Source organism: Alligator mississippiensis, chromosome 10 (genome assembly GCF_030867095.1).
Source record: "Alligator mississippiensis isolate rAllMis1 chromosome 10, rAllMis1, whole genome shotgun sequence".
Classification (NCBI taxonomy): Eukaryota; Metazoa; Chordata; order Crocodylia; family Alligatoridae; genus Alligator; species Alligator mississippiensis.
The window spans coordinates 44,179,608-44,193,207 of NC_081833.1; the positions used below are offsets into that span (position 1 = coordinate 44,179,608).

The 13,600-nt window shown below is 39.5% G+C and overlaps 1 protein-coding gene across 4 annotated transcripts in view; it reads right to left on the reverse strand.

Annotated features, from left to right (window-relative positions):
• SMPD3 (sphingomyelin phosphodiesterase 3) overlaps positions 1–13,600 on the reverse strand; it is a 263,636-nt gene that overhangs the window by 58,605 nt on the left and 191,431 nt on the right. For all 4 annotated transcript variants that reach the window (XM_019499213.2, XM_019499216.2, XM_059713757.1 and 1 more), the window contains one exon: positions 3,456–5,086. In XM_019499213.2, the coding sequence (XP_019354758.1) occupies positions 3,456–4,802 (1,347 nt within the window). In that variant the 5' untranslated portion in view covers positions 4,803–5,086. The remainder of the gene's footprint in view (positions 1–3,455; positions 5,087–13,600) is intronic.

Consider the following 13,600-nt stretch of genomic DNA (forward strand, 5'->3'; position numbering starts at 1 on the left):
ATGGTGGGGGGGGGGGGGACAGGGACCCCTCCCTAATCATAGCATCCTGCTGAAGCCTGGCCATGCCCTCCTCAGCTCAGCCCTGTGGAAGGGAAGGGAGGCCTGCTCTAGTGCCCCCTGCTTCTAGCCTGAGCCACTGCAGGCATGTGCCTGACATTTTTCAGTCCAGAGGGAATGTCTTTACAGTTACAAACTGGTTTAGTCTAGCCAGGTTAGACTAACCTGCAAAGAGTGAATCAGTTCATGGTCAGGCTTTTTAAATGTCTGTCCCTAGCCCTACTAAGCAGCTCATCCTTTTTATTGCATTTGTTTTGTTTTTTGCTACTTCTGCTAATGTCTCTTTGCTCCATTTGACAGTCTTCCTCTGTTCCTTTAAACAGACTCTTTATTTACATGTAGAGTTACATGCAGGCTATTGTTGTATCTGCTACTTAGCTTAAGCTGTGTCTGTTTCTTTCCCAGACTAGAGGAAGGGCACCTTGTGCTGGAAAGCTCATCTAACATCTTCCCCAACTATACAGTTTGTCTAATAAAATATATCACCCCCCAAATCCTTGCCTTTTACATAGGTCCTGGACAATCATGGCTACAACATCACCTGAATGCTTTTCTAATGTAGAGAGAGGTGTTTTTAGTCTGAAGTTAGGCCATGAACAATGCATGCCCCTGGAGGCTGGGGGGGCATGGTGACTTCCCGCAGGCTTTTTTCAGGGGGTGCACTGCCAATCTCAGGGGGTGCATGTGCACCCACTTGCACCCCCTACACATTGCCAGTGCATTAGGCAGAAGGCAGGGTAGAGTTGCCCCTTACAGACTAACTGAATCAGAGATGCGTAAGGTTAAGGGAATGGAGAAGAGCTGTCAAATAGGTGCAGAAAAATGTAAGATTATACATCTCTGATTTAGTTTGTCTAAAAGGTTCAATTCTATCTTGCCTTCTCCTAATGTAGTTTAAACTCTTATTAAAAACAGCTGTCTATCCTCTGAAATCTCACTACTATTTCTCCAAACACAATAAAATGTATTATTTTACTCTGTGATACAAGCGGTAGGGCCCTGTAACATGAATTCTTCTCCAGGTTACATTCCAGAGTTCCAAGTTCCTGCTAGAAACACATTCCACAGGAGACTGTCAGACTGGCATCCCAGTATAAGACCTGATTCAAAGTCCACTGAAGTCAGTAGAGAGATTCCCATGATTTCAAAGGATATTAGGTCAGGCCCATAATATCCTAAACCGGCACTTACTGTAGGTTATTGTTCCAATAAACTTGTGGAACTCATACCACAGGAGGGTGTTAGAGGTGAAAAGTACAGCCAGGTTCAAAAAGGGACTTGACAAACTCATGGACAATAGGACTATTAATAGCTATTAAACAGAACAGTCAGAGCTGTACCCACTGGCTAAACCAATGATGGTGGCTACTAGGGACAGTAATGAACAGAGGATCAATCATTTTAGATATGCCCAGTTGACATGCTCTTCGTCTAAAGCATTCAGACTCCTGTCACTGTTGGAGACTGGATACTGAGCTAGATGGACCATTGGTCTGCCTCAGTATGATACTTCTTATGTTAGGTTCACACTTGTAAAAGTGTTAAACCTTTAACTAAAAACATGTTATGAATCAAACCAAAAAATACTGTACAGATTATTCCTGCACCTTCCATGAGCAAAAGAAATGGCTTGTTCTTACTTTCTATGCAACGTGCAGACTGGAAAAGCATTTCAAAATAGAGTACAAAATTCAAAAGAAAAATGTCTTTGAAATTAAATCAAATCTTCAGACTCACATACATTAGTTAAATACCGTTTTTCAGCTGGGTCTGAGGTCTGTACTATTTTCAGTGAATCTGGCCTTTTCAAAGTCTTTATAGTAAATCAGCCCCCTATCCGCTGCTCAACTGAGACTTTATTTAAGGACTTGAATCAATAATTAAGTCTATCATCCCAATGGAATTTTGAACAAAGGCTTAATTTTCTACAAGGGGAATGAAGGCACTGCTGCCTGCCTCAGGGTAAGAAATCAATGACTCAGCAATGGGCAGATGAAAGCAGATTGGGTTTAATCTTTTAATCCATACTATGCGTATATTAAAGAGGAGTCTTTGTGACTTGTGTAATTTCTATATTGTTCAATGTTTATGCTTGTTTTATGTATGAAGTTGTGAACGTTGAGGGAATAAACTTTACTTAGCAATAAGCTACAAAAGTCAGAATCAGATTTTAAATTTGTACTTCATGAAGTTCAGATCAGAAAAGAGCTTGCTTTTTTCCCAAATACAAGATAAAATGAAGGATCAATTCATTTTTCATTTAATAGTGCAAGGTTTTTATTTTATTGTTACAAGTGTTTACTAAGTTACCAAAATATTCTATTAGCTATTCATCTTCATGTATGCCTCAAAGACAAAATTACACAAGCTCCCACCAGTATTCATTTACATTGGCTCGGACCTTTATTCTTAGCGAGACTTGCAGCAATGGATTTTGTACAGTTTTAGGGAGTACTGTTGAAACCTTGGATTTAAAATAATTGGAGACAGATTTCTTAAAACTGGACTTGTGCAAGTGCCTGAGCTCCAATACCAAAAATTGGATTTGGATCTCTGGCTACAAGCTATGCACAATATACTGTCATCATTTTCAGTGCTCATCATTTTCCTTTGTTTTTCTCTCCTTTTCCCTATTATCAGTCATCATGCCAAACAATGGAAGATAGTTACATATAGTAAAAGCCTTGTTATCCAGCATGAGTGGGGAATGGGGGGTGCCAGGTATCTAAAAATTCTGGTAACCTGAGGCCGGTGGTTTTCAGTAGGAAGTGGAATGGGGGTGAGTGGGGGTGGCGGCACCTGGATGTGGAGTGGCGGCTGTGCAGGGTGGTGGGTTTCCCTTCCTCCCCCCCACCCTGTGTCAGGCCAGCTGGCCAGAAATTCCAGTTAATAGAGTAGCTAGTAGAATGCTGGATAGTAGGGCTTTTACTGTACTAAAAAGATGGTTCAATATACTTTTTGAAATACCCAATTTAAAAAAAGGTGCTTTTTTTAGTTTTTATGACAACTTATCTTTTGACCACTTCAATGTTCTTTGTAAAGATACAGCATGCACACAGTCACTATCTATCCTTCATTACTATTTCGCTCTTGAAGTATGTATGTTTTATTTAAAAGATATCTGCAAGATGATACAAATCTCAGAAGGAGTACTTGATACTTTGGCACCTTAAAACTAACTCGGACCCTCACCCCAAACCTTGCTCATCATTTCATGTATGTCCACTTTTCTGTACAGTAGTTGGTCCACAAAAGCAACTCTACAGATAATCCAGATTAAAAAATACTGACTTTTTGACCCATCTCCAAAAGAGTTGATTGCCAGCCAATTAAATAGCATTATAACAAAGCATTCACTTGAAAAAGAGAGTTGTGGGTTTGATTAAAAAAATTCTTACCTTGAGAAACAAAGCTCCCTTAGAAGCCAAGGAGTCTGTTCCTTTTCCATTGGGGTAACAGTGATAGGTAGCATCCATAATTGGATAGCGGCTGGCAAAAAGCAAGCCACTGTTTACAAACTTAAAGCTACAGCAGCCATGGCAACTGTAGACCCCAACATCATACAGAATGTATTCAAAATAGTGATGGAGCTGCTCTTTCAATTTCTCTGCTGCTCTTTTGTCAAATACTTCCTGCAAGCACAGGAAGTCCAAGTTGGCAGGGAAGAAAGCAGATATCTCATGGTCAAAGGCCTCATCCATATGCTTCTTTTTCCTCACAGAAGTCTTCTTCATGATTGAGGCTTTGTAAAGAAGCTTGTTATTAATGCTGCTTTGGTCCACTGTGCCATCTCCAATGCGAACCTTAACTAGGGACTCTCGTGAGGCAGTGTAGCTGTCTAAACTCCCAGAATCTCCATCTTTTTGTTTATGGTTGGGTGCTTGACCCTTTGGGCTCTCTGAGTCACCCTCTGATGAGTGGTCTGCAGGCCCACTGTTATTTGGATGGCTAATAACAGTATCCACATCTGGGTCTGAAATGTGACCATTATCCTCTCCACTTATGCGTACTATACATGTGTTATTGTCCTCTCCTTCATTTGGTTCTCCTGCTCCACTTTTAGCATCTCTGCCATCTTCACTGTTGTTTGAACCAGAATTGTCTCCTTTATATTCCATAGATGTTGTCCTTTTGATGCCTACATTAACTGCACGGTTAGTGCCATCTCCACTTTGGGGAGAGACCAAACTGCTAAAACTTGCTGCACTGATGGATGTGTTAGTAGGAGAATCTATATATATTTTGATCTGTGGTCTGCTTGCCCCATTTCGTATCCTTCGTCCAATTTCTTTAGCCCGTGCCTGTGTATTGAAAACATTATTAAACCTTGCCAGGGAGTCTGGTAGCAGGCAAACATTGGCACTGCCAAAGCAGAAACTTTTCCCATTGCCGGTAGCTTTCCATTCAGTGAGTAGTGTAGCTCCATTGACCTGGCTCTTGTCTTCTAGCCTAGAGTAAATATATGGCCTTCTGGCTGACTGGAGAGGTGACCATAAGAAGAAACCAATCAGGGCAAAAGGAAGAGATGCCACCAGGAGTGCCAGGTAGATGGGAGTAGTGATGATGATACAGAGTGCATGAAAGTAGCAGGGGTCATCTGCCCTTTGACGTTTTTCATAGCTGGTTGGAACAAAAGAGGCTACAAGCCTGTCTGCAAACCAATAACATGGGAAAATCAGGCCCCAAGAAAAGGAATGCAGACCTGACAGAAAGCTGTTGGGAAATGGGGAAGTGTATAAAACCATTGCAACTGTTATGACAACACTTCAGGGCCTACTACATGATGTCACGGTCAACCATTCATCAAAACATTGGGGTAGGGATCAGGAAAAAAAAAGTCCAGCCAAGAGTTTGTCTTGCTAACAACAGTCAACAGTATCAGCTTAAGAGTGCCATTTCAATAGGTTGGAGTAAGAGGAAAACAAGGCCACTGTTTCTGTCTGGCTTTTTGGCATCTATATTCTTCAGAAAATGTCATTGCTCACAGCAGGCTGCCATAATGAATTTCTGATGGACGCAGAAGGAAAACCTGTAGAGACAAAAAAAAACCCAAAATATAACAATATAATTAACAGTAATTTAAGGTTTTAAGCATGTCTTTCACTTCACACCAGCTTTACTTTGAAATCCAGATATTTTCCTACAGTAAATAGAACGTTTTTTGTTGTAGCTTCATTTTAAATGTCATTTTAATGTCTGTTAAAAATCATTGAATGAAATCTGTTCTCAGGGTATGGCCATCACTTAATTATAATGAGTTAAAAGTATGGGTTTATGTTGGGATTTACCACGCATCAGCTGCTCTGCAGTAACTTTTCTTGGGTGTATCTGCTCTTCTCCCACTGAAAAAAAGGAAACTAAACCACAGTAAGCTTAACCCTGTTTCATGCTGGGCTAAACTAACTTCATTCAGATGTCATAGTTACTGCAAACCTGCTGACTGACACACAGTAGGTCTTTCCTTCCCCCTTAGCTCTTTATAATTTAGTTATTCTGTCCCCATTCTGCTTTCCACAGTATAAATCTGGAGTAACACCACTGACTTTAGGGATCTTGTACCTCTATAATTAAAATCCAAGTGTGATCAATTTCACTTAAATGAGTTGAAGATCATCCTGAAAAATTCTCTGTTATAGATTTAAAACCTTAAACTGAGCACTGTGGAAGCAGGTTTTTTAGATTTTATAATCTCCTTGAGTCTTCACTCTTATCTACACGTGATGATATATCGCTGTAGCAATGCACTACAGCGATGTAGCGTCCAGGGGCGTCTACACGTGACCAATAGCTACTTCACTATAGTAGTATGCTCCCCTGTTATAGCTTGCTACTACAGTGAAGTAGCTGCTAAAAACAACCTTGCACTGCACATACACCACAGAATGGGCAGTTACTGCACCATGCTTTAGTACTTCAAAAAGAAAACACTAAAGCACAGTGCAGTAACAACATAAACATAGGGCAGGGGCTTTCAATATTTTTTAATAAGTGTACCCCTGATGGACAGACGCAGAGCAGCATGGGGTGGTGGGCAGAGGTGCTCCATCCTTGCCTGCTTGTGTGTACCCCCTAGGGCCTTCCCAAGTATCCCCAGGGGTATGCATATCCCCAGTTAACAAATCCTGCCATAGGGCAGCATGTAGATGTGCCCAGTACTAACAAAATACACTGAATCTATACGAGTGTATTTAAGCAATTCTATAAATTAACACATATTCATTCCAACTCTTAATTATGTTTTATCATATCAGAAAAATGTTATTTTTACATGATTTGTGGCAAGCTGAATTTCAATTAAATTCAGTTAAAATGCATAAAGCAATATTTTAAAAACATTTCCTATTAAGTAAGTAAAACTATCATATATGTGCAGAATGCATAATAAGGTTGATCAAAGTATGATTTGTATTTCAAACTGATATACTTAACAAATATGTATCATTATCTGTGATAAACATGAACTGATTATTTCTAGCCACCACCACCTCCAAGTTCTAGAGCCAGTAGAACTCATCCTCTCAAATGTAATTTTCATTTATATATTGGAAAATGAAAACAAATATTCTTGCTTTTTGAATTCCCAATAGATTTTCTCAACTTAAAATAAAATAGTCATTAAACTGACTCCCTGAATAAACTGAAATGAAGAAGTATTCCTTCTGCCCCAGTAAAAGAGGTAATGGCCCACAAAACCTGGTTTGCACTTAAGCAAAGTCTGATTTTAGGTGTCTAACCAGTGACGTTCAAGCAGTGATCTGATTTTCTATAAAATTTAAGCTGTAAGCCTGTACTGTTTACATATATGTTTTAAGTCAATTGAAATTACAGTAAAAGTCTGGACCAAGCCTTAATTTAAAATTAAATTTGTAATGCAAATATATAGGTTAGTTTTTTTAAATGCATTTGAATAAAAAATACTTTAATTATTTAATGTGTTGATTTTTATCAATGCTATTTTTGGGTAGCAGCAGTTACTTCAATTCCACTTTGCTCAAACTTTGAAATAGTGATGTTAACCGAGAGATGGACAGCAGCAAAGATTAAAGCAATGCCACAAAGGGATAAAAAATAAAAGAATTAAAGGATTTTACATTTTTACCTTCAGCTAAACAAATTCAAATCAGTTTCTTTGTCAGCAGAGCTAGTAAGCCCCAGAGTGACAGACTATGAATATTCGGGAAGAAGAGTCCCATTTATAGTTTATTTCAGTGTAAAACCTAGACTTTCTAGTGCATTAAACTGCACTGACTCAAGGCATATCGTTCAAATAAGAGAAAGATAGGACACACAGTCACCCATACTTCAAAGCTTCTTTGGTATTTGGGAAGGACAAGTATTGCATGAGAATATTTCTTTGCACAGTCAGAGTTAAAATTTGTGGTTGGATCCACTAAGAATTGTCTGCGGAACAACAATTTAGCATTCACTTTACCCAGGGACTAAAGGGCATTTTGATTAAAAAGCGTTCCAGAAAGCAAAGTAACTATACAGAAAAAAACAGGCTGTTGAAAGAAAAGATAGGTGTAAGAGCTACAGTTAGACACAGCAGCACTACATTGACTTAATAGATTTCAGATTTAGACAAAAAAAACCCAGAATTTCTCTCCCTCTAGATTTCTGTTTCTTCGAAACAAGCTCTTAGTATTGATCTTTGTGGCCATGGCCAGCATGTATCTTTGTCTGTGGTTAATGTGTACTATCAGACTGTAGATTCAGAGTGTCCTCCACAAGATAAGAGAAATATAATATGACAATTCTGGTTTAGCTAGTTCTCCCTCTTTCCCACGCATGTTAAAGGCGATGAGAAATTCTTCCCTCGTTCTAAGTTTTCTTTCCATTGTTCTAAGATCTTTGCATCACATTTCTGCAGTTGGAGGCTTGAAACTGTCTATTATTTATTTGTATTACCAAGGGGACCAGGACTCTATTGTACAAAGGTATTGTACACAAAACAAAGACAGCCCTTGCTCCGAAGAGCTTACATTCTAATCATAAGACAAGAGACAATAGATGAATTTGGACAGATAAGGAAAGTACAAGGAAACAATGAGACAACCCCCCCACCAAAAACAAACAAACAAAAAACCCAACAAATCAGCATGAGAAACATGGAGGATGCCAATGTCCTATGACAACTCTTGGCAAGTTTTCTACAGGTATCATAGCAAAGGAAAGTTTTAAGAAAGCACCCAAAGAATATCAAAATTGCTTTGTGAATAAGGGGTGAATGGGAAAAAAGAAAGAAGGTATTTATTTTTAAAAATCTAACAAGTGGTGTTGGAAACTGCTATCATAAACTGATGTGAGGCAGGAACTGGCCATTCAATCCTGCACATGTCTACACCGCCTGTGCGCCATGCCCCAGAATACCACCAGGAAGCAGGCTTCTGCTACAATGGAACTACCTTACAGAAACGTTGAGCATATGCCAATAAGCAGATCCAAGACAAACACCGTGAGGGCGACTTGAAACAAATTTTAAGATTGTTACATTGCCTCAGTTTGGGGAGTTGACTTCGTTATCTAGCCAAGTAAATCAGGAAGAGAGTGGCATTACACCAACAGAATCAACATGAATAGGTCTAAGTTAGGTCTAAATATCAATACTTCACACAGTTATGGATATGCTGATACCAGGAAAAGAGTGCAAAAAGGAAATGTAAGAAACACCCCCCCTAAACAGCCTACAGTTTGTTTGAGAAGAGGCATGCCCTCTCTATCATCCTGGCTAAGTACAGACAGACAAAAAGCCCAGAGCTGAGTCAATTCAATCTTTGCAGGTTAGTCTAAGCCCTGTAGATTGAACAGATAAGCAAGTGATCAGACATTCGCTTTTGATTCCAAAAATGTAGCCACGTGCCTGTAGTGGCCCAGGCCAGAACCTGGGGGGTGCTAGAGCATGCCTTCCTGCTCAGGTGGAGCAGAAGCTTGGGCCAAGGCTAGCCCACCCACTCTATAAGGAGGGGTATGCAGGAGAGGTTCAAAGCATCCTGGGATGCTGGGGGACTGTGAGTTAACTTGAATCTGTAGGGGATATGGGACAGAAGTTTAATAAATCGATTTAATTTAAATCAGTTAGGATGCAGACAGAAGTGAAGCTCCCTGCTGTAACTGAGAACATTTTGCAGGAATTATTTTGAGTCACAATGATCACCTGGAACAAACAGAAGTTCACTGTTGGTTCCAGGGGCAAGGGGAACGTAGTTGTTGGCTGTGAGCCTGAAGCTGGTTTCCCCTAGCAGAGGCCCCTGCTCCCTGTGGGGCTGCAAAGTTTCAGAGTGGGAGGGGGGAAAGGGAGCAGAGGGAGCTCATTCTAGGGGCTTCACAGCTGGTGCTAGTGGGTGGGGTGGGTGAACTGGAGACCCTCCTCATTGGGGGGAAGGAGGGGGCTCTAATATGCCTGCCACACCTTCCAGTGGGGGCTGAAAACCCTTCAAACCAAACTCCCCCTACTCCTTTCCTTCCTCCCACTCTGAAAACAGCTTGGAGGCTGGGAGGCAAGCAGACCGGAGTTACAGAAGATGCTCTGTTTTGAAATGTCTTCATCTGACCTCTTGTGCAATGAGAGGTCAGCTTTTCACCTGACTGACCATTTCTGAAGCGGTCTGCAGCCGTGCACCTATGTTTGGTCATGGCTATAGACTGCTATCTGCACCCAAATTGGGTGAAAATTGTCACTTTTTTCCTGCTCCCTGCAGTCTGATAGTACATCCATCCAGGTTTATCTTAAAACTAATTTCAGCCACTTTGAAAGAAGTTTACATGCACTGAACTTCTGTTGTGTTACAGATTTGACCTGGTTTCCAATCGCTTATACTGGTTTATGTATAATTTCTGTCCCTAGTCCCAAAGGTCAGTCATATCCTTCTCTAAAATTAGGAGAAAAATGCTATTTACTGGAGTTGCAGACAGCAATTCAAATTCTGTCAGTCTCTTGGCTAATGGAACAACTCCATCCTCGGCAAAGAATCTGACTCAAGGGAGTTCTGTTTTCTTTAAATCACTTCATATGCTTATATAAAAACTCAGTTATGCAGCTTAAAATCTATTTTGTCAAATTAGGCAACCTACCTATTTACCAGTTGTCATTAACACATTGGGGTAGTGTTCTCCATAGGAAAGCTGACAATTTTGTTCTCTTTATTTGTTCCAAAATATTTTTTGAACTTTTTAATAACAAGACTGTACTAAAGGTAACCTTTCCAGTCTGGCATATGCACATGAAAGTAACTTAAACCCAGTCAAATTATGTAATTATCCAGTAGACCAGAAGAACCATGAAGGACCTATGCTAATCTATTGGGTAGTTAAAATCCTTTTTTTAAATCCCTGCCTAATTACATAATTACCCAGCAGACCAGAAAGGCTCTGGTCTGCAAGAGTTTCCAAAGTAAATAACTCACAATTGTTAGAGACATGGGAAGAGAGATGAAGGAGGGACTTACATTCTAGCTTTCTGATTAAACATGGTTTTGGTGGGACTGATTGGGTCCCTGATTACAGGCTCACTGTGAATGTAACATCATTTACCTCTTTAAAATATGATATCAAGTATGAGCACTAAGATAGAGCCATTATAAGTGATCACATCAGTTTTACACAGGCAAAGCATTAAGCAAAGCAGGGTAAAATACAATGGCTCAAAGGGGATACTGATTTTGTAAATGGTATATGTCATCTTCTTAGGGTTGACTGACCCAGTAAAGCTAAGCACAGTAGACCCCCGTCCAAAAGACTCAATGCAAGCCTGTGTTAAGGACTCAAAAATTAATAAACTGCATGCTAAATATTTAACAAAATGGTAACATTATTAATAAAAATGACCTCACAGAGTCAATTATCCAGATTACGGAAGCATACTTAAATCCAAGGGACTCTCATATTTAACATAATCTGAGCTGGCATTTGCAGATATCTGTTTTTAAACCACAGTGGGCACATTTACACATGATATTAATGCGATGCAATCAACTCTTTGCACCAGAGTTTATTACTCTTGGGTGCAGTGTTTACATGTGCGCCTGGGACTACAGCACATTGAGCCAGAGTGGTGCAGCCCCAGATGGCAGGAGGTCCAGGGGTGGTGGTGATCAGCCTGCGAGCCTGGATCTGCTCCACTCTGGATCAATGTGCTGTGGAGGGGCTGGCAGGGGCACAAAGGTGCTATAGCACAGGGCTACCTGGCAGGCAGCTCCTGCACTATAGCACCCTCACGTCCCAGCCAGCCCTAGTCACCACCTACATATGTGTTGTGGCAGAGTAAATAACTCTACCACAGGATAGTACTTGTGTCAGGCAGTACTAACCTATGATTGAGTTAACTAGTTTACTCCAGCCTAATAACTCCACACATGTAGGTGGTTATGCTTTACTGCAGAGCTAAATAGGCAAGTCTGCAGTAAGCGTCTTGTGTAGGTGCTCCTAGGAAAGAACACTTGCATAAAACTCCTGTATTGGAATATAATTATCACAAAGATCATGACTGCTGCTAGCTACAGCAAATTAAGTCAGACTGAGGACTGACACTGCTTTATTAATATTTAGTAGAACACTGTAAACACGAAGAGCTGGATTTTATCTTTCAGCCTTAAAAAGGGGCCCCAGGGTGGTCGCACCTGAAACAGGTAAACTGCGTCTGCAAATGTTGACGAATTCACCACTAAACCTTCTTACGATTTACAGTATGTGCTTCCCCATGCCAAGCTAATTCTGCCAAGTGGTGCGGAGAGGGACAAGTACATAGTGCCAAACTCTCCAGCTTTTTCATTGATTTTAATACTTCCACCTGTGTTGCCACACAGGATTTTATCTGTTCCCTCTACAAAGGGCAAATTTAGAAGATGAGAAAGACAGTGGCACATGGACACCATCTAGCACATCATATAGAAGAGTAGAAATACTTGGTTCCTAATTAAACATACTCCTGATGGTGCCCCAAGGCACTAAAATATTATCCAGTATTTATAAAGAAAAAGAAAAACTATGATTTCCTTAGGTCAGAAAGTCAAGGCCAGAAATAAAAATAAGACTTGGATCACCCAACCCCTGGTCCCGTGTCCTAGTCACCAGACCATATGCATGGTAGAACCTTCAAAATACAAAGAGAGGGAGAACTGCAACAGTCAAATTTATGTTACACCAACCCCGTATGATGCTATGGAGGAAAGGATCTATGTACGTCAGCTGCAGTTTAAGGTCTTGAAAACATGAATGACATCAGTAACAGCTTTGGTAGGAGTCAAAGGCTAAGTGCGTAATTCCTTGTGATGAAGGGTGCTGTCTGGTAATTCAGTGCCTTATTTATAAGGGTTTAAGACATTAAGGAAAAATTTGAGATCTTGGGATAAGATATTTCTGTATGCTACAAAAAGATTAAAAAAAAAAAAAATCAAACCAACCCAGTTTTTCTAATTTGTTTTCTAAATTTTTGCAGTCCTTAAGAAGAAAACATTTACTTACTTTTTAAATGTGCTTGTATAGAAGATCTTTTATTTAATGTTAACAAGACATCTAGTAGAAAGGTTTCACTTAAAGATTTTTATGATTGTGATTATGCTTAAGTGTGCTAGGGACTTTACAGACAGACAAAGAGAGAGCTATATTCCTAAATCTATAAAGTTTTCAATTTAAATAAAAGGACAATATCATAACTCAAGAAAAAAAATGGGGAGTAAGAAGAATAACAAAATAAGAAGGTTTATAACAATAAAGCTTATATAGTCAAGAGTATGTCAGAAAAATATATTTTTTAGAAGTGATGGTGAGAAAAGAAAATTTAAGTAAAAAATTTAAATTCTACCAGTTCTACTGGTTATTTACATTTCTTGGCAATTTAATAATACCATGCACATATTTTATCAAATTGCTTTGCAATGGATAGGAATTTTTTATGTTTTAAAAGAGTTCGAAGATTTTTAAAATTTTGTCCTTGGTGATTTGGGAGTACAAGTCCTTTTTTTTGTGTTTTAGAAAGCTAAATCTTACTGACTTTCAATTAGACAAATATATTTAACTGCCTATATTTTAGCCTGAGAATCTGTTGATGAGCTTATGCATAAATTAGAATGTAGTAATGTTAAGTTTGATCACAGAATAACAGCTCAATATTACATATAAAGCTCCTCTTATGCAGACTCACATAAGAGGTGCCGTATTGGATCTGGCTAGCCATCTAACTATACTTCTGACTATGGCTAGCACTGACTGTATTGAACAAAGTGTCCACGGCAGGGCTTCCTACAGTTATGGACATCCTACCCCCAGGAAAAGTTGCCTTCTAGCTAGAGATTGGTTTGTGCCTTGAAACATGATGTATATTTTTTGCTTCTAGAGCCCTTTTTTGTTATTTAGTTATTAATTTATGTAATACTTAGTATAAAAACTTTAGTTGTTCTTTTTATCCATACAAATACCCAGTCCTTTCTGAACCCTGCCAATTGCTTGGCTTTAGTGAAACCTTTAAAAAATGAACTCTGGAACCCAATTGTATGCTTTGTAAAAGTGTATTGCCTTTTAGCAGTTTTGAATTTGTCTCCTTTCATTA